Source organism: Adiantum capillus-veneris, chromosome 7 (assembly GCF_014529385.1).
Source record: "Adiantum capillus-veneris isolate H3 chromosome 7, ASM1452938v2, whole genome shotgun sequence".
Taxonomy (NCBI): domain Eukaryota; kingdom Viridiplantae; phylum Streptophyta; class Polypodiopsida; order Polypodiales; family Pteridaceae; genus Adiantum; species Adiantum capillus-veneris.
Genome location: NC_140937.1, coordinates 86,189,072 through 86,206,813, shown reverse-complemented (window position 1 = coordinate 86,206,813; position 17,742 = coordinate 86,189,072). Strand labels below are relative to the sequence as shown.

Here is a 17,742-nt window from a genome sequence, read left to right as displayed (position 1 = left end):
TCAGTAATGTAATTCCCTTTTGTGTATAAGTCCTTCCTTGAACAACTCAAGGTATAGTTGCTCTTGTGCTGTGAGTAAATCCTCTCTCTCTCTCTCTCTCTCTCTCTCTCTCTCTCTCTCTCTCTCTCTCTCTCTCTCTCTCTCTCTCTCTCTCTCTCTCTCTCTCTCTCTCTCTCTCTCTCTGGGTGTTGCTATGCCTAATTCTTGATCAATAACTATAACAAATACCACTTTCTTTTGTCAAGGGGATGCTCTTTATCCGCGTCCATCAAATGTGATATGTCAAGTTTGGTGGAGATGTGACCATAAATAATTGAAGATTTATGATGTATTAAATGACCACTAATTAATATTAGTAAGTTTACATATAAGATATTTTAAATTGGTAGTGGATTGTGCAAGATGAGCAAGCATTAGGTATTATTCTAACATCTCTCAAAGATGATTTTATTCATTACTTGGATGATGTGCAATCTTCTAGTGCTGCTTGGATAAATCTAGAGAAGGTTTTGGGTGCTAAAGATAAGTATTCAATGATGAGTCTCAAGATGGAGTGTACCGATGAAAAAATTACATCTTTAGTCAACTGACTGAACAGTATTAAAACTCAACTTGTTTACCCCAGGGCCAGAAGAAGATCTCATAGCTATTTTGTTGAAAAGTTTGCTTGATAAATTCCATCAGATTGTTACCGTTTTAAAGGAGAAACACCCACTGCCTGCCTTGGATAGTATCATCAATTCATTGCAGGAAGAAGAAAGAAGGGTATCCTATACCAATTCTCCCATTATTCCTAGTGCATATATTCTTGCCCATGCAGTATCCCCCATCAATTCTTCCGATACTTCTACTATTTATGCAGTCACTTATTGTGCTTCCACCTCGGCTTCATCTCGACCATCCATTGGTACCAGATCTTGTGCCATTTCTGGGTGCAACAGTCACCAAACAAAGGACTATTTCAAGAAGAATCACTGTGTTCACTATGGTAAAACAAATCATCCTTCAAATAGATGCTTTCAAAAGGGTAAAAATCAAATTCATGTGATTGAGAGAGACACCGAGTCTCCAATATTTTTTGTTGACAATGATGTTTTTTAGATCAACTCTTTTCATGTTTTTTCCTAGTCAAAATAAATTATGCAGGTCATAGACACTACCACACATAAGTGGTAAGGCCTCCCAAACTATTAGTTTTTGTTCAGCCCATTTTTGTCTCGCTTCTCGTGAGGTTACTAGGTACACCTTAAACCCAAGGTTTGGCAGTGAACCAAAAACTCCATTTATTGGTAGCTAATTTTTCAACCTATGCCCTATCTGTTCAAGGGGGGTTCACTATCATAGCACCAGGTTGTGGATACACCAAAATCCTTGGTTGTGAGAAAACCTAAAACTCACGGTTGACGAGTACACCAAAAACGCAAGGTATCATGAGAGTGATGTTCGGGCTTGAGAGGGAGATTGTTAGGTTTCAAGCCCCAGTCATGGTTATCTATCCATGGAAAACGCCTCATAAGGCATGAAGATACACTTTTACTTTGCATGGTAAGCTTGCTCTCTATATGTATAAGGGATTTTAAATAATTGTATCGCGTGCTTTTTTTTTTGTATCAACTCTCTTTGCTCTCTCTCTCTCGTTACCTTCTGCTCGCCATGTCTGCACGCCATCATCCGCCATAGTCCTCAAACCTAACAATTGCATGTATGGTTGTTGAAGAGGCTAATAGTTTCTTTTGCTAAATGTGGTGAATGATTCTATGATAGAATCATTGAAATAGCTCTTTCAAAGTGTTTGCTTTATCACGAGAGTTACCATGCTATGTGTGTCTACAGTAGGCGTTCCTTGTCATGTAATGAGACTTTTTCAACCCCTTGGGTATCTATATGCCTTGGTTTCCATACTTTTGAATAAAGTATGGTAAATGATTGAAAATGATGTGCTCCAAATTAAAAAAATTGTTAAGCAAAGAAAACACTCACATCATTCTTTTTAATTACAAGATTCCTTCAAGAATACCATCTAATGAGTAATCTGAGTGTCAATCCATGCTACCTTGAATGATTTTTTTAGTAGCTGAAGGTTCTCCTTTAACTTATTGAGATCCTCTTGTGACAAATCATCTATGTCAAAGATCAACAAGAGTGCATCTATGAAACACCACACCTCACCCTTGTGTTGTGAGTAACTCTTGATCCTTCACTGCCATATAATCTTTTCTCCATTGTAGATGCTCAACTTTGCTAACATAGGTGAATTGATATATCCTCCCACGCTTTGTTAGCTTCACATACTTTATGCCTAGTGGTTTAGATAAAAACCTATGTGCCTTGATCCCAAGGATGGATGGTTTGAAAGGAAAGTCCTTGTCATTGGTAGATCTTTTTTTTGTTTTGTTGGATTTTGATGTTGCTTCCATGGAGACAATACTAGTTCAAGGACCTGTGGAACCACCTACCGCTCACTTGATGTCTTGATTTTCCAAGAAAAACCAATGTAGAGATATACCAACTCCCCCAAAATTTGGCAAAGGGTATGCATTGTACAAATGTGGACATTAACAACAAGTAGAATATCTTGACAAAAATTGGGGTCTTCATTGTGAAAAGTAGGAGCCTTTTTCCACCGCTTTGGGTCTAGAATCCATGTAGAACAAGAATGGAGACCTAGCCATGGCACCCATTCCACAATTATATATAATTTCAATGTTTTGAGGTCACCTACAAGATGCCATTGGACTTGAAATTCTCCCCTCCCATGCACATGCAACACCTCTTCCCAATTCATTTGTTGGTCAATTATATCAAATTTTTTTGAAATCCTTCTTGGAATTGTGGAAATATTTTGATGTCTCTCGATGTCACATGTGGTATATTTGTTTCTTGAAGTACAAATCAACTCCATTCTTGCACCGCATGATTATCTTGTATGCATATAGAGTATCCCATAATTGCATTAAGCACTTTTACAGGCATCAACCATCAAAAACTTATCATACCACATAAGAGTAGGTGAGGGGGTTATTCAACAATCTAAATAATCGTATAAGTTAGAGGTAGAATTTGAATAATTTCCATTATAAATTTATAAGTAGGGGAGGTGGGATACAAGTCTCGCTTGAGAGGTGGAGAGGGAAAAGGGAAGGAGAAGAGTTAGAGATGTATTGGAAGGAGATGAATATATATTGTGTCTATGTAGTCTATCAATAATATATATCTCCATTAACATATATAGATAGATATTTTTGCAAATATATCAGATGTCCACATTGCTAGCACACTATTTTTAATTCCCATATGATGTCCATTGAAAGTTAGTCTGTGATATTACAAGCCCTAGATCCTTTTCACATAAATTAACTCAAGTTTACCAACACTCAAAGGCTACCATCGAGAGGATTACCTGACGACTACGAGTAATTTTTATGCTTCTTCTTTCTCATGGTGTTAGGGTTGCTTGAGTCTTATAAGTGTAAGAAAGGAGATCATAATTACCATGTACTAATCATAAAACTTTTTCAAGACTTCGCTCATACGTGGCATGTCCTTTTTTAATAAAGAGTGGATCCCCCAGGATTTTGTTTCTCTTAGGCACTCACCTTGCATGAATAGGTACTTCAATGTCGATTTCTCAACTCAATGTTAGCACATAGATCACATTAGAACCTATATATATACTGTCTATGATGTAATTTTTCACTTTTTTTATCAATCTGGACATCCATAGCCTAAGCCTTTGTAATTATTTTATTTTTGAAATTAATTTGTAAACCATTATGTAATTATGAGCCAGACAGAGTGGGCTAAGTGCTTTTAGATTGTATCAATGGACTCCTAAGCTACAAAGGAGTTAGAAAGTTTCTCCTTTTTGAACCTAGAACCTTTGGCCAAGGTGTAAAATCCATTTTTTGCAAAACCTAAAGAAGAACTTTTGGATAATAAGCAGTATGACGCTTTATAAGAGAACTGTGTACTCTCATGCTTTCTTCTCAAGCTCATAACTCCCGCGTGAAAATAAAGTGGCATCTACTTCATTGCATTCACAAGTGAAAGCTTGTGACATTGTACTTTTGTCGCAGTAAAACTATGTTTTTTTGTTTCTCACCTACTCCTTAATTTGCTCATAACTCAATATTTACTTAACAAAATTGCATTTCATGCATTGGAGAAGTGTAGGAAAATCATTGCTAAGCTCTAGGGTGTATTTGGGGCAGAAAATGATTACATTAGGATCAAAAATGACTCAAAAAGGGTTGTGTAAGGAATTGTTTAACTTGCTCATTAGCAGAGCCATTGACGGTCTAAACGGCTCTAAATTTGGTCGTTTTGGGTATTTAAAGTTAAAGCATATCTAGGTACATATCTCTAAATATCCAAAAAGATATCATTTTCACATTATTCCTTTGTGCTCACCTCAAATTTTGTTCTCATTCAATTGACTTGGTGGCAAATAGTTGTTTCCACTTTTGAATGATCCAATCCCTCCTTTTTCTCTCTTACTCTCCTATGAACTTTTAGAGTGCTCTACTCACTTTCACGATCTTTCTCTCCACTTATAATGCGAACAGGTTTGCTACTATAGTTATCTCCATATACCTTCTACTATGTGCTCTTCACTATTTGCAATGAGTAATACATCTTCCATTAATCGTAATCGCAAAATTTTCACTTGAACATTAAGCTCAACTAAGAACATGCAACTACGCATAGTGTCTATCAAAGACCAGTTACAATGCAAATTAAGCACAAAAAATTTGCAATGAGGGGAAGAAGCATATTGACCTATGGACAGATGGGAGCTTGTATCCACCGGATCCTAGAACTGGAAGGTATCCATCATTTCACACACCCCATGATTTGATGAGATTTGTTGGAGATGGGGTTGATGGCTTACTAGGATATAGTTCTAAGCTATCTCGGTTACACATTAACCATGCACCTTACATTCATTATCAACAAACTTCTTTGTCTTCTTTGAATGCAACAAAATTTTGGAGCTTGAAAACCAAATAGCCTCTCTAAAACAAGAAAATCATCAGTTCAAAACCTCAAAAAAATCTCCAATAGGATTAAGAGCACGAGTAAAAAAAATGAGAGATGTGGTAAACTTGATAGAAGGATCCGGAATACCAAAAAGAAAAGGTTAAAAATTACTAGAGAACATGTGACTAGCCTCTTAGGATTTGACATGTCGAATGCTTAGGAAAGGGTGAGATCTTGAATGAGGTAATGAACAAGAGTGGCATTTTGAAACTTTTGAAACTTCCCAAAAATCAAACCCAAAAGAAATTGGTATATCAAAATTTGTTGAAAGATATGGATTTATTGGTCCAACTTTCCCAAATGCAAGAATTTTGTGACATAGTGGGAGTGAGTAGAAGGGGGTATAGACCCATGTCTAAAACCTGTTCCAGGTCCTTAAGTATTACAAGATTAAATCTTTTGAGTTGCCTAGGCCTCACAATCTTGGGAAAGTGAGTACTATATTAAATGAAGAAATACCCAAACATTTTGGATAATACTATCATATAGAGGGAACGATGCCATACGAAAAACACAAGAAGAAATCTTCCTTTGAGTATAATGTTTTTTAATACATTTGGATAAGTATTAAAAAACTCCAATTTGCTATGGTGAGATACTATAAAATACGAGAAGTAGGTTGTGAAGGAAAACTTGTATTTGTTATGAAACTAGATGAGGAAAACTAGAAGTAGGTTGTGAAGGAAAACTGTATTTGTTGTGAAGGAAAACTTGTATTTGTTATGAAACTAGATGAGGCTCAAATTCAAAAATGTCAAAAAAAAAGAGTATATATATCCCTAGTGAATAGAGAATTGGACTATAGCCAGGGTAAGCTAGATTTCCCATATCACAAAACTCAATCAGAATTGGAGCTATCGTGGATTGGAGCAGCTCAAGTACTAGTAGAGAAGCACGATACATTAAAATGGCTCTTTTTGTAGATTGACATCTCTTATTTTATACAAAACCAAAATGCAGGTGAACAACTCCATGTAGATGGCAGGGGTGACTTCATTGTAGAATGGCACTTGAGTGTCAACCTTAAAACATTGAAGGGCATGTTTGGTGTATGTGGAGGTGCAAATACCAAGTATCCATGTATGTATTGCATGGCAAGCACTCGAACGAGAGGATGGCTTGTAGAAACATGAGTTTGGGAAACCACCATCAATGAATCATGTGAATGTTGTCGACTACCCATCGTCTTCTATGATTTGGGATCGAGTTCTAGCAATAGATTTAAAAAGTGTACATATTTGTTCAATGCATGCAGGGATTAGAATCTTGGAAAAATTGCTTCAACTGCATCTTGATTATGCATATTCTATTAATCCAAGTACACTTGCAGGTGAGTGCATAAAAAAATATGAAGCTTTGCTCTCTTGAATAGGTTTCCATGGTGGTCAATTACGTCTAAAAAAAAGATCCTACTCTTTCTAAAGGGAAGGGTGATGTTTTGCAAGATGATTCAATGGGAGGAGCAAAATCCACCAAAAAAAAAGAGCAACCATGACAATAAACAAGTCGATTTTATGTGGAACTCTTGGAAGCATCTATGTCGCATAACTACAAATATCAAAAGTAGACCAGAACCAACAAACACATGGAAGTGTGATGAGAGAGATAAGTGCATCCAAATTTTGTAGTCTCTATATTGGCTTGAGCCTCTACTCTGGTGTTATATATTCAATGGAGCACTCCCACTTGAGTCTATGATGATTTCCACAATAAAGACCCCATTCCCATTGGTAGTAACTCCCAACTTAGAGGCAATGTCTTGAGGCAAATTACAGGCAAGGGAAGTTTCACACAGAGAAGCAAAGAGATACACTCCAATCAAGAAGATAGACACATAGTAAATTTCAAGGCAAAAAATGACTTCAAAAGAAAAACAAAAATATATCCCTTCTTTCTCTCTTTCTCTCCCTCTCTTCTTTTCACATCAAAGCTAATTGTTTGCAATCAAGCACAACCAAACACTTAATTACAATGTATGTCTTTATATTTATCATGTATGAGGATGATATATTGTGCAAGTGTAACAAGTCCAGACAAACACTGGGCTTGGAATACATTCGAAGTGCTAAGACAACTCCAAGGCACAATGAAAGAGCACGATAGGAGAAGCTCAATTTCAAGGGGAGGAATTTTGAACAATTCGTTAGTTTTAGGCATTCCATCTTATGCATCCAGTACAAGTATCAAGTAATGCTTCAATTATAGGAAAACTAGGTATTCCATCTTATGCATCCAATACAACAATCAAGTCGTGCTTCAATCATAGGAAAACTAGGCACATTAAAACTTTTGCTTGCAACCAAGATCAAGGGCAATAGTAGCAGTAGCAATAGTAGTAAATTATCAACAGAAGAAGATATGTAAAAAAAGGATAGCCATTTCTATGGACATATCACTATCTAAAGACATTTCCTTATTTCCTACCTTTTTCTCTAGCAATGGAGCCATGTTTGGGATAGTCTAGGAGATCTTGGTCCCTGTTTTACTACATTGTTTGAGGATACATATCTCTTTTGGCTCCTCAATTGGATATTTTCTTTGTCTCCTAGATTGGGGATGATCTTTACTCCAAGCCGAGCATTGTGAAGCAGTCTTCAAAGTTGAAGGTGTTTATTTGCTCTTGGATTAGAGTGTGTTTTCTTGGGTTTCTTCAACATCGTAGTCCAAACTCTGCTGCGGGGAAAGTTGTTGGGGATTGTGGGCTTTGACGTATGTATTATCTCTTGGTTATCCTATGTGTATAAACCATGTCTTACTTACATGGAGCCTAGGTGGAAATTTACCTTGTGTGTCGTGTGTAGTTGTTGAGGTGGATATGAGTCCAAATGAGTTGTACATCATGCCACAAGAATCTCCATTCTACTAGGGTAAACCACCTTCTTAGGGGCTGACTTGGAGTGCATCTTGACCTCATTTATGGCATACTACATGAGTTGTACCAACCCTAGGTGCCACCTCTACTCCTAGTTAAGAAGCTTGACTTGTACACACGTGGTTTTAGCATTTTGAGCTAGTTCATCTAATCAAGTCTTAGTACTACTTTGTGCCACTTTTCTTATGTCAATTGAGTACTTCTCTAATATGAATGCTAGTGACATTAATCCTCCCTAATCCTAATAGAGGTTGGGTGTGCGCTCTCCTTTTAAGCTTCCATCAAAGTCAGCCATGTAAGCTTAGGGACTTCCTCACATGTTGCCTTGTCTTCTCCATTGCTTCTAGGGGTCATACCTTGATTATCACTTGGAGGATGTGACTTGTTACTAGAAATTTCCTCCTCTACTTCCTAAAGAAACACCCCGGTTTTGTTTAAGCATTGTCATATGCATTTTTTTCAAGAAAAGAGAATACACTAGCACCACAAGGCTAAATTGGGTTGTGAAAGCTTGAAAAAACCTCTGCAATCTATGCAGGAAAATTTTTGAACATGCACAAATAACCATGTGCAAAATTGGCACGACCAGAAGGCTACCATAGCATGACTACGCATAAAGAAGACGAGTCAAGGGTGAAAATTGACAATCAAAAGCATGAGGGAGGCACCAAGCCCCCAAACCTACAAATGTTTGATAATAAGATACCCCCCTACTTGCTTGTAGATAAAATCTCATATATATACAAGCAGCACCTCAACTAATAGACATATGTGTACATAGAGTGACCCATTACCTGGCACCACATAGGCAACATGCCTTACAAACCAAGCTAAAAATCTCATAATACAAAAGCATAAACACTCTCATGTCACTCCATGGCATCCCCATATACACAATACGTATAAAAATTGAGGTTCACAAAAAGAGCATAACAGCACCTTAAACAGATCGAAGAGCAAAGATACATGAAGGAAAGGTGTCTCGACACAAAAAAATAGAGACTCAAACAAAAGGGACTGCATCACTGCTGCTCCAAACATGCCACTAGGCTCTAGTTGTAGTTGTAGCGAACAATTACGTTAGCATGCCAAAATTATTGTCAAAATATAGTAAGAGGCCCTTGGAGCAACAAGACCTATTACTAAGGCCTCCTTGTTTTGTAGACCTTTCAAGCTGCCTTTGACTAGTTTGCACACAGTGGAGAATTGAGTAAGTGACTGCATCCTACAGAGATTGTTGTTAGTATGATGCAAAATATTAATTTCCCCTCAATTACCTCATGCCATTTCGAGCCTTTACCAAGTAGAAATTCCAAGAGATAGAGAAAATTTCATCTAGTCAGATGCATCAGCAAGGTAACCTCAAACCTCAACCACTACGTTTTTGATATCCGTATAACCACATGTTGTTTTACTTTCAAATCCCTTATAGCAACAGAGTGCTAAGATATTCCTAGACGAACCAAGTGAAGCTATATCAATAGAAGAATTGAGTATTTTAAGCCTACAAACTAGCCTATAACCAGTCAAGCATCATAGATAGACATCATTTGAATAAGATGTTCCCATCTAAGAAATATACCTCAAACATAATCCATGATCTATAGATCACCACAAGGAAATTCAAAAACACCTCAATTTAGTATTGGTATTCATGTCAAGAACCAAAAGACGACCATCATAATCAAAACTCTACCTTCAAAGCCATTATAGCCACATAGTGCTAAGATATTCCTAGAAGCACCCAAGTGAACCTATATCAATAAAAGAATAAGTATTTTCAACCTTCAAACTAGCTCCCATCCGAGATAAACAGCTTTTGAACATGATGTTCCCAACCGAGAAATATACCTCAAAAATAATCCACAATCTATAGACCATCACAAGGAAATTCAAATACACCTCAATTTAGTATTGGTGTTTCATGACAGGAACGAGAAGATCGGCTACCTAATCAAAACTCTAGTACAAGTAAGTAAGCAGCCAGTATCCCCTTGTAGATACTAGTAAGATAAGAGGGTGGGAGGGACAAGATTCTCATCCTAAATCCATATTGATCATCCTTGAGTAAACCATATCCCAACTATTACATAGGCACTTCCAGAGTAAGAGTTCATACGAATCACAAATCGAGAACCATTTTAAAGTATGTAGATGTATGCAAATTCGATAAGATCATGCACTAAATTAAAAATAGGGATCAGATGTTTGAATCCATCAAAGAAACCAGAGTGCTAAAGAAGCAACTAAGTGAAGCAATAATATATTTTCAATCTACACACAGGCCAATTACCAGTTAACCAACCGAGGTCAGACAGCTATAATTTAAACATGGTGTTCCCATCCAAGAACTATACCCCAAATTAATCCATAACCTGTAGACCAACACCGGGACAGTCAAAACACCCCAAATTAGTACTAATGTTCCAAGCTTGAAACCAAAAGAACAACACCCTAATCACAACTGGGTTATGCATTATCAATGTAAGCAAAAAACCTTCACTTTAGCACCGAGATCTTTAGTAGAATTTTAGAGTTTCAGGCTAAGAGTATAAACATACAACCTCATGTATAGCACACCTTAAGATTTTACCATTGCCAGTGATAAACCACAAAGTGGTGTCTGCCACTATAATCAGAAATCAGCCTACCAATTATCAAAGGAATACATTATATGCTAGGGCAGTCAGCTAGTATAAAGTCCAAGTATCCATAGTCAACAGGTTATGGCCGACCAAGCAAAAATTTTAAAATAGTAGATTCAGTTTAATTCAGAATATCCCTGCAAACCTTTCAAAAGTCATTATAATCCAGTTGTAAGAGACATTAATACAAAAATAACTAGTAACATATACGTATTACATGAAAAGGATACGGGGCCATGTGACACCAGTAAATTAAACAATTTCCAGTTTTTTATGTATGATCAAAGCAACAAGTCATAACCCGGAAGCATCACCCACAGTGCCTATTTGCAAATGTCATTAGAATAAAATCCACAATAGGCAATCCACGAACTGCGGCTAGTGAAAAGAATATAACCAGTGAATAGGACCTAAATGGCCAACAATCTATAAAGCTCCAGAGTAGTCACCAAGGCTCAATTTAAAGAGGAGAAATATTCTACATCCAAAAAATCAATCACACATTTTCATGCCATAGTAGCATGTTATTACAGTCAGCCAACAGTGATTCCAACAATAGATTCAAATAACTAAAATATTAACGTAGAAGGTAAGCCCCATCATTAGCATCAGCAGGGGTGATATGTTTCCTTTTTTTTTAAAAAAAACTTAATGACAATCATCAAATGATGTACTATCAATTGAAACAATCAATAAGTTTTGAAAAAACGTGTGCTCTTCCTATGAAGCAATAGCAAGCTACATTATACAATAGACAGCAAAGATGCACAACCACCATGATAATCATTCAATCAAACAGTATTGCAAGGCTAAGTGAGGAAAAAAAACCCTCACCCGTTATATAGATGCCACGAACAAGAGGTTGTGAGCGAATTCTAGCTGGATACCAAACTCCAAGTAGCCTCAGTATAAGCACAAGATTTTGCAAGTATGCTAGGGAATCCATGAGCAGGGCCATCCACATCATCAATTGTCGCCCAGTATCCCGTGAATCTTCAAGCGTATCCATGACCAAGGAAAGATATAGATAGTAATAATCCCAAAAGGGTACAAATATTGAGGTAAGCCTTGAATGTCAAACAGCACCCTTAGAGAAGCAAACCAAGGTCGGCATCGGTTCAGTGCAAGGGGAGAAGGAGAAATAAATAACAGAGAACGAGGGCGACAGTAAATCAGTTTAGTACCCCATTATGAATGCGGTAGGTATAGAGTGTTCCCACTAGATGGACAAAGAGCAAGTCAAATATCTTCAAAGGTTAGTTCCTACACAAAAAGTGGGTAGTATCAAGGGAAGTTATAGCCATACCTAATGCTTGGTAAGCAAGGTAAGAGGGGAGGGAGACGGGAGCCAAGGGAGAAACAATGAGAATTTTTCAAGTATAATTCAATCGAGGAAATTTCAGCTCCATCATGCATAATAGAGTCACATTCTCCCATTGAGGCAATAACACGGTATAACCATCATCTCTATCAAGCTTATTGAAAACCAACTACAAAAACTGCAAGATACAGGTAGAAGTAGTTAACACCGGTGCAATAATGGGCAAAGGAAAGTAGCAAATTGTAGCCGGATTTAGCAGTCCAAGCCAAATTAAAGTGACCAAGTGTGTGTGTGTGTGTGTGTGAGAGAGAGAGAGAGAGAGAGAGAGAGAACAGAGCCTAGCCACTGAAGCAAAAACTGCTTTTTTAGGCTAGTACAGTGGTGGTCTCGGCATCAAACAGACTTCAACGATCTATCCGATGAGTCTTGAACTCAAGACCAATACATCAAAGGGAACTAACCAATCCACCACACTTAGGTGATAAAAAGGTTATTCCAGTTTCCTCTTCCTATTTTCGCACACACGGACACACACACACACATGAGAAAAGGTTTGAACAACGAGGTTTTACCAGCATAGGAACGATCCCAAGAGACCTGAAAGATCTGTCCGATGGGTTTCGAACTCGAGACTTGATATGCAACAGAAAATTGAGAGAACCAATCTATTACACTTGGAAGCATGGTAAACAATCATGGGGAAAGTATAAAGTGGAATCTGGCCCATTACGAATTCTCCATGATTTAGAGAGAGAGGGAAGAATTCCATGTTGTGCACGGTAGGCCCTGCGTGATGGCTCAGTACACCTTCGAATGATTTTTGAGGGAGAAAGTTCGGTTTGTTTGTTTGTGTGTGTGTGTGTGTGTGTGTGTGTGTGTGTGTTTGAGAGAGAGAGAGAGAGAGAGAGAGATTGATTGTGATAGTGATCCGGGAAGAAAGTGCATATATGTGTAGCCTCTGCTAAAGTGGAAAGCATGTGTCGCGAGAGAGAGAGAGAGAGAGAGAGAGAGAGAGAGAGAGAGCGTGGGTGTGTGTGTGTGTGCGTGTGTCACTCTAGCAGCTCTATCATTTGAAAGAATCTGCAAGAGTTTGAACATTTTTTGAATGTTGCAACAGGTGGCTTTATTGTTGGGACTCTCATCAGTCCATGGGTGCAGTTCTTGTTGATACAGAGCAGCAACATTACTAGGAGCATCATGGCTTCTGCAAATTTGAGCTCCTTCCCTGGCTGGGTTCCCAGCACAGGCGGGACGACTCCATCCGCAAGCAGTGGCAGTCAGCATTCCCATAAGCCGGTAGTGTCCGCCCATGCCATTATGATTCTCTTTGTGCTGCTGGCCGTTATAACTGTCATGGCAATTGTCGCTAGCATGATTGGGCGAATGTGTGGAGGCAGGCACTTGGGCGGCGATTCGCCATTCGATTTTGAAGGGTGGGTGGAGAAACGGTGTGCAGTTTGCCTCGACGGCGAGGTTGAACCTGCACCGGAGGAGGTGCCACCACCTCCACCACTGCCTCCAGAGGGAGAGCCTCCACCGCCGCCTCCGCCGGAAGGAGAGCCAATTCCGCCACCACCACCACAACCCCCACCCCCACCCGAAGAAATCCCCCCACCGCCGCCTCCACCTCCTCCTCCTCCTCCTCCTCAAGGTGGCTTATTTAATCTTTGTTCTTCTTTGGTTTGGTAATTGGTTTAACATTACAGGAGCCATGTCTGGAATGAGAAAGGGCACCCCAGAGCCTATACTATATTCATAAAACATGTCGGTACAAGGTATGAGGACGTCGAAGAAGATTTGAAGATGGGTAGGTTTTGAGGATGCATGTGGGCTTTAGCTCACTATTTTCCATTTCCAATTAGAATTGAAAATTTAATGTTGAGGCTTTGCTAGTCCTTTCTGCATTCTTGCTTATTACCTTGAGGTATGTTGCTATCATAATTTCCGTGCAATGCATATTCTTCTGCAACAGCAAGCATCATCAAAAGAGAACCAAGAGAGTTCCAAGGGATATAATTATGCAGTACTTAAAGCAAAAACATTGCAACCTTCCGTAGCAAAGGCCAACAAAGAAGAAGAAATGAAAAACCATCATGCAGATTAGTCCTCGACAAATCCAGTGCGCATGTTTGGCATTGAATGTTGTCTAATAATGGTTTTCTTCTATGGATTCTAAATAATTCGAGGAAATCTTCCTCCGAGGTGGCATCTTCAATAAAGAAGCTATGCCACTTGACAAGAATGAGTGTAGTGGGTTTATGCGAGGGTTGCCATTTTTCTTTATGCCTAATAGGGGTGTTAAAGAGTTCAATGTGATTGTATGCAGAAAATTTGTGCAAATCTTAATGTGGCATTGTTGTTTTCCCTTTGTAGCGGTGGGCAATGTAATCGTACCGGCGGTGCCCTTGCATCACTACTACTACTATCCTTACAATAGTCACATATGCAGGTGTCAGTTTTGCAACAAAGAAGGGCATGGCTACCACTCTTACCCTTATGGATGAAGAGACCCATATATCCTCCCTCTTTCAATTCTTCTTGTTGTTTTATGCCCACATCGGTTCCTCCATTTGATTAACATTCCCTCCTTTTGTAAGGTTCTGGTCCCTTGGGGAAGGTCCTGTCTCAAGGAAAGGCTTCTTGTTGTAAAGCTGTTGGTCCCTTTGGGAAGTTTTTGTTTTAACAAGAAGGCTTTTTTTGTAAAGCTTTGGGTATTGTACATCAAAAAGATGGCTTTAAGATGCTCAATCCATATGTTCAATATTGTCTTTTACATTTTAAGAACCACCCACCAACATGGCCAAAAACACCGAGATACTATACCACACATTCTTGCCGGCTAAGTGACAACTCAATGTTACCATAATTCCTACAGCTCATTGCACAAGTGACCCCACTTTGCAATAACAAAACTTACTTTTATTTTGGCAAATTCATACTATCTCAAAAGCCATGGGAACAATCCGCTCTCTCTCTCTCTCTCTCTCTCTCTCTCTCTCTCTCTCTCTCTCTCTGCAAGACGTTAATATAACATTTCATTTCCTTTCAGTTCTCTCTCTTTGAAGTATACCATCTCACCACCATTATGACACAAGATGGAGCTAGCTTTGCATTTTATGCTTGTATATCTGATGCATATAGTACTACATCATAGCCATTAGTGATGGAGGTCCATTCTCACCACACACATGTAGTTTATCTTTGCGTCATGGATACCAAAAGATGGCCATCATTGTACATGGATTTGTGCCATACACCGATTTCAAACATCCTCTCTCTCTCTCTCTCTCTCTCTCTCTCTCTCTCTCTATATATATATATATATATATATATATATATATATGTATGTATGTATGTATGTATGTATGTATAGCTCTTTATCACAAGGTGAGTTGATGAAATGGTAGAGGCTTCAGCCTCTTAAATAAGAGATGTAGGCTCAAGTCTAGCAAATGTCACTCGTAAATAAGAAGGGACACCTATGTTCAGTCATAATGTTAGGTTCTTGCTCTTTAAAGGGAAAAATGATTCCCTCCTCTTCAATGAATCACCCATTTAGTAGATTATGCTCCCTCCATTGTTTTCGCGTGGCACTAGATTGTGGTGGCTATGGGGGTTCTTGTCTTTTGAAGCATATTTTGAGTAATGGGAGTGGTGATCCTTTGTACAAGAAGGCAATTATCTACAAGTTGTGATGTGTCTAGTCATTGTAATATATTGCCGCATCCATGATATCCACTGAGGAATAAAGTGCAATGGTACATAATCTATGGGGACATTGCTAATTAAGACTCAAATCTGGCAGCTTTACTTACAATTCTAGTTCATGTCAAAGCATTCAACACTCCTGACTCATCTTTGTCTAGGGCACACTTTTATGGCTAGTTTGTCTCTTCAGCTGGCCACCAACTACAAAGCATCTAGGTTGCACCCAAGTCTACTTATACCCACTCGCCCATACTAGGCCCTATATTTGTCGGATTAGTCGTCCTACCTCCACCTCTTACCCATATATTAGCAGGGCATGTGGGAGGCTTGCACTATTGTCTATCGATCACATCGATCACTTGCATATTGTTTATTGGCTGTCTGTTGGTTCATGGTGGACATGTGGAGCTGATTAGGGGGGGGCCTCTCTCTCTCTCTCTCTCTCTCTCTCTCTCTCTCTCTCTCTCTTCTCACTTTCGCACCTGTCAGATGGAGAGAGGTCATCACCACATGCCAGCATCGTTTGGCAACATTGGCCCTGCATATGCATTTACGTCCACTTTTAGTCTTTTGAGGTCATGCTGTCCCATTTTTGTCTTCACGAGTATAAAGATTCCCTTTGTCATCTTGTTTCAGTGCAGGAACTACCCCCAAATCTAGAGTGTTTCTTGTCAGCAGCAGTCTTTTTTGGAGGTTGCTATGTTTCTGGAGCCTTGTGGGTGTTTTTATAGAGGGATCGGTAGACAATCGAGGTGAATCAGATCACCATCAGGCAATAATCCAACTTAATGAGGCCAGCAACTGACACTTGCATAGATTTATCAATCAACATGTTAAACCAGTATCAGCATTGCTGGTGCATTTAAAAGCAGTGAAATCAAAACCTCAGCCATATATGCCACTGATACAACAAATTTCAATACAAAGTAGAAGGTTATCAAGCTATGATCAGGTCCAAGTACTTCGTCGGAAAGTGGCGACTCCACACAACTTGCTCACAAGAGAGTCATCGTAGAAAATCTTCAATGTCCAGAGTTGTTTGCATATGTGGCCACCTCATAATAATGGAATTGCTCGCTGCTGATTGCTACCCAAAACTGATGTTTCATAGCCCATTCACTGCAATGCAAGACCCTGTTGATACACTAATGTCACATCCTTTGGTTTGAAAAATAATGGATCTCAGATAAAGATCATAAGATACACTGCATGAGAGATTGTCGGCAACAGCAATCCAAATCTCCAGTGAGAGTCCACTCCAAGAAACATAATCAATGCCTTCAATCTACTGAATGCTCATGAAGTAGTACATACTCTCGACTGCACAATCAAACTTTCACACATGAGCTCGCTGTGTTCCATAAAGCGTACTTTTTTTGTTTTCGAACAAAAACAGGGCTGTATTTCTAGTACTGAAAATCCATGAGAAGACTTGTCCTCAGAGGCAGGAGATGAAGAACTACAAAGCACGATACTAGAAACGCATACTTGGAAGAAGATGGATCAAGCACATGCTATACCAAAGAAGAGAAATTCGGAAGTGCAAGGGACACAAGCTCAGAAGAAGCCACGATTAGATAGAGAAAAGGATTACTATGGTAGATTGAAGCTCTTGCACAAGAAAAGAAGTGTGCTGCTGAAGCTATACAACAAAGAAATGCCAAGGCTATGGTCAAAGCTACGAGGAAAGAAGTAGAGATGACAACACTGGATACAATGAGCAAGCACATAGGCTTAAGCCACAAGGACATAAAAACATCACATTTAATCTCCCTCTTTAAATTCAAATCATCAAGGAGCACATACCTACTGTTACCAAACTTAATTGTATCCTTCTCCATAAGTTCATAGTATCGCTGAGACTCAATTCGTTCTCCCTGAGAGACCAGATAAACAGCACGTGAAACATACTGCAAGATACGAAGGATAGACCCAAAGATGCAAAGAAACAAAGAACATGGCCTACTTGCTTTCATGGGTGCTGCCAGAAATGTTTGTACAAGATGATTAAGAAACACTCACATTTATGAAACAGCCAGAAATGTTTGTACAAGATGATTAAGAAACACTCACATTTATGAAGGTGCCATTTGTGCTCCCAAGATCCATGAGATATGGCCTGTTGAACAGCAAGAACCTTAGGATATTTAAAAAAA

At 38.8% G+C, this 17,742-nt stretch overlaps 3 protein-coding genes across 8 annotated transcripts in view; 1 reads left to right on the top strand and 2 right to left on the bottom strand.

Moving 5' to 3' along the window:
• Nucleotides 1–9,823: 9,823 nt before the first annotated feature.
• Nucleotides 9,824–12,766, bottom strand: LOC147454161 (uncharacterized). Its single transcript, XM_086516191.1, has 2 exons — nt 11,392–12,766; nt 9,824–10,287 (listed from the first exon to the last, which is right to left on the bottom strand). Exons 1-2 carry the CDS (start codon nt 11,564–11,566, stop codon nt 10,238–10,240), a joined length of 225 nt encoding a protein of 74 aa, XP_086372317.1. The 5' UTR covers nt 11,567–12,766; the 3' UTR covers nt 9,824–10,237.
• A 153-nt stretch (nt 12,767–12,919) lies between these two features.
• Nucleotides 12,920–14,626, top strand: LOC147454160 (uncharacterized). The gene is made up of 2 exons (XM_086516190.1): nt 12,920–13,529; nt 14,252–14,626. The coding sequence occupies exons 1-2, from the start codon at nt 13,076–13,078 to the stop codon at nt 14,380–14,382; spliced, it is 585 nt and encodes a 194-aa protein (XP_086372316.1). The 5' UTR covers nt 12,920–13,075; the 3' UTR covers nt 14,383–14,626.
• A 1,749-nt stretch (nt 14,627–16,375) lies between these two features.
• DDL (SMAD/FHA domain-containing protein) overlaps nt 16,376–17,742 on the bottom strand; it is a 70,927-nt gene continuing 69,560 nt past the window's right edge. For 4 of the 6 annotated variants that reach the window (XM_086516189.1, XM_086516187.1, XM_086516188.1 and 1 more), the window contains exons 9-11: nt 17,660–17,705; nt 17,393–17,463; nt 16,376–16,906 (exon numbers count right to left, since the gene is read on the bottom strand). In XM_086516189.1, coding sequence (XP_086372315.1) covers nt 16,867–16,906; nt 17,393–17,463; nt 17,660–17,705 — 157 coding nt within the window. In that variant the 3' untranslated portion in view covers nt 16,376–16,866. The remainder of the gene's footprint in view (nt 16,907–17,392; nt 17,464–17,659; nt 17,706–17,742) is intronic. The other 2 variants (XR_015188601.1, XR_015188602.1) reach the window with 2 other exon arrangements.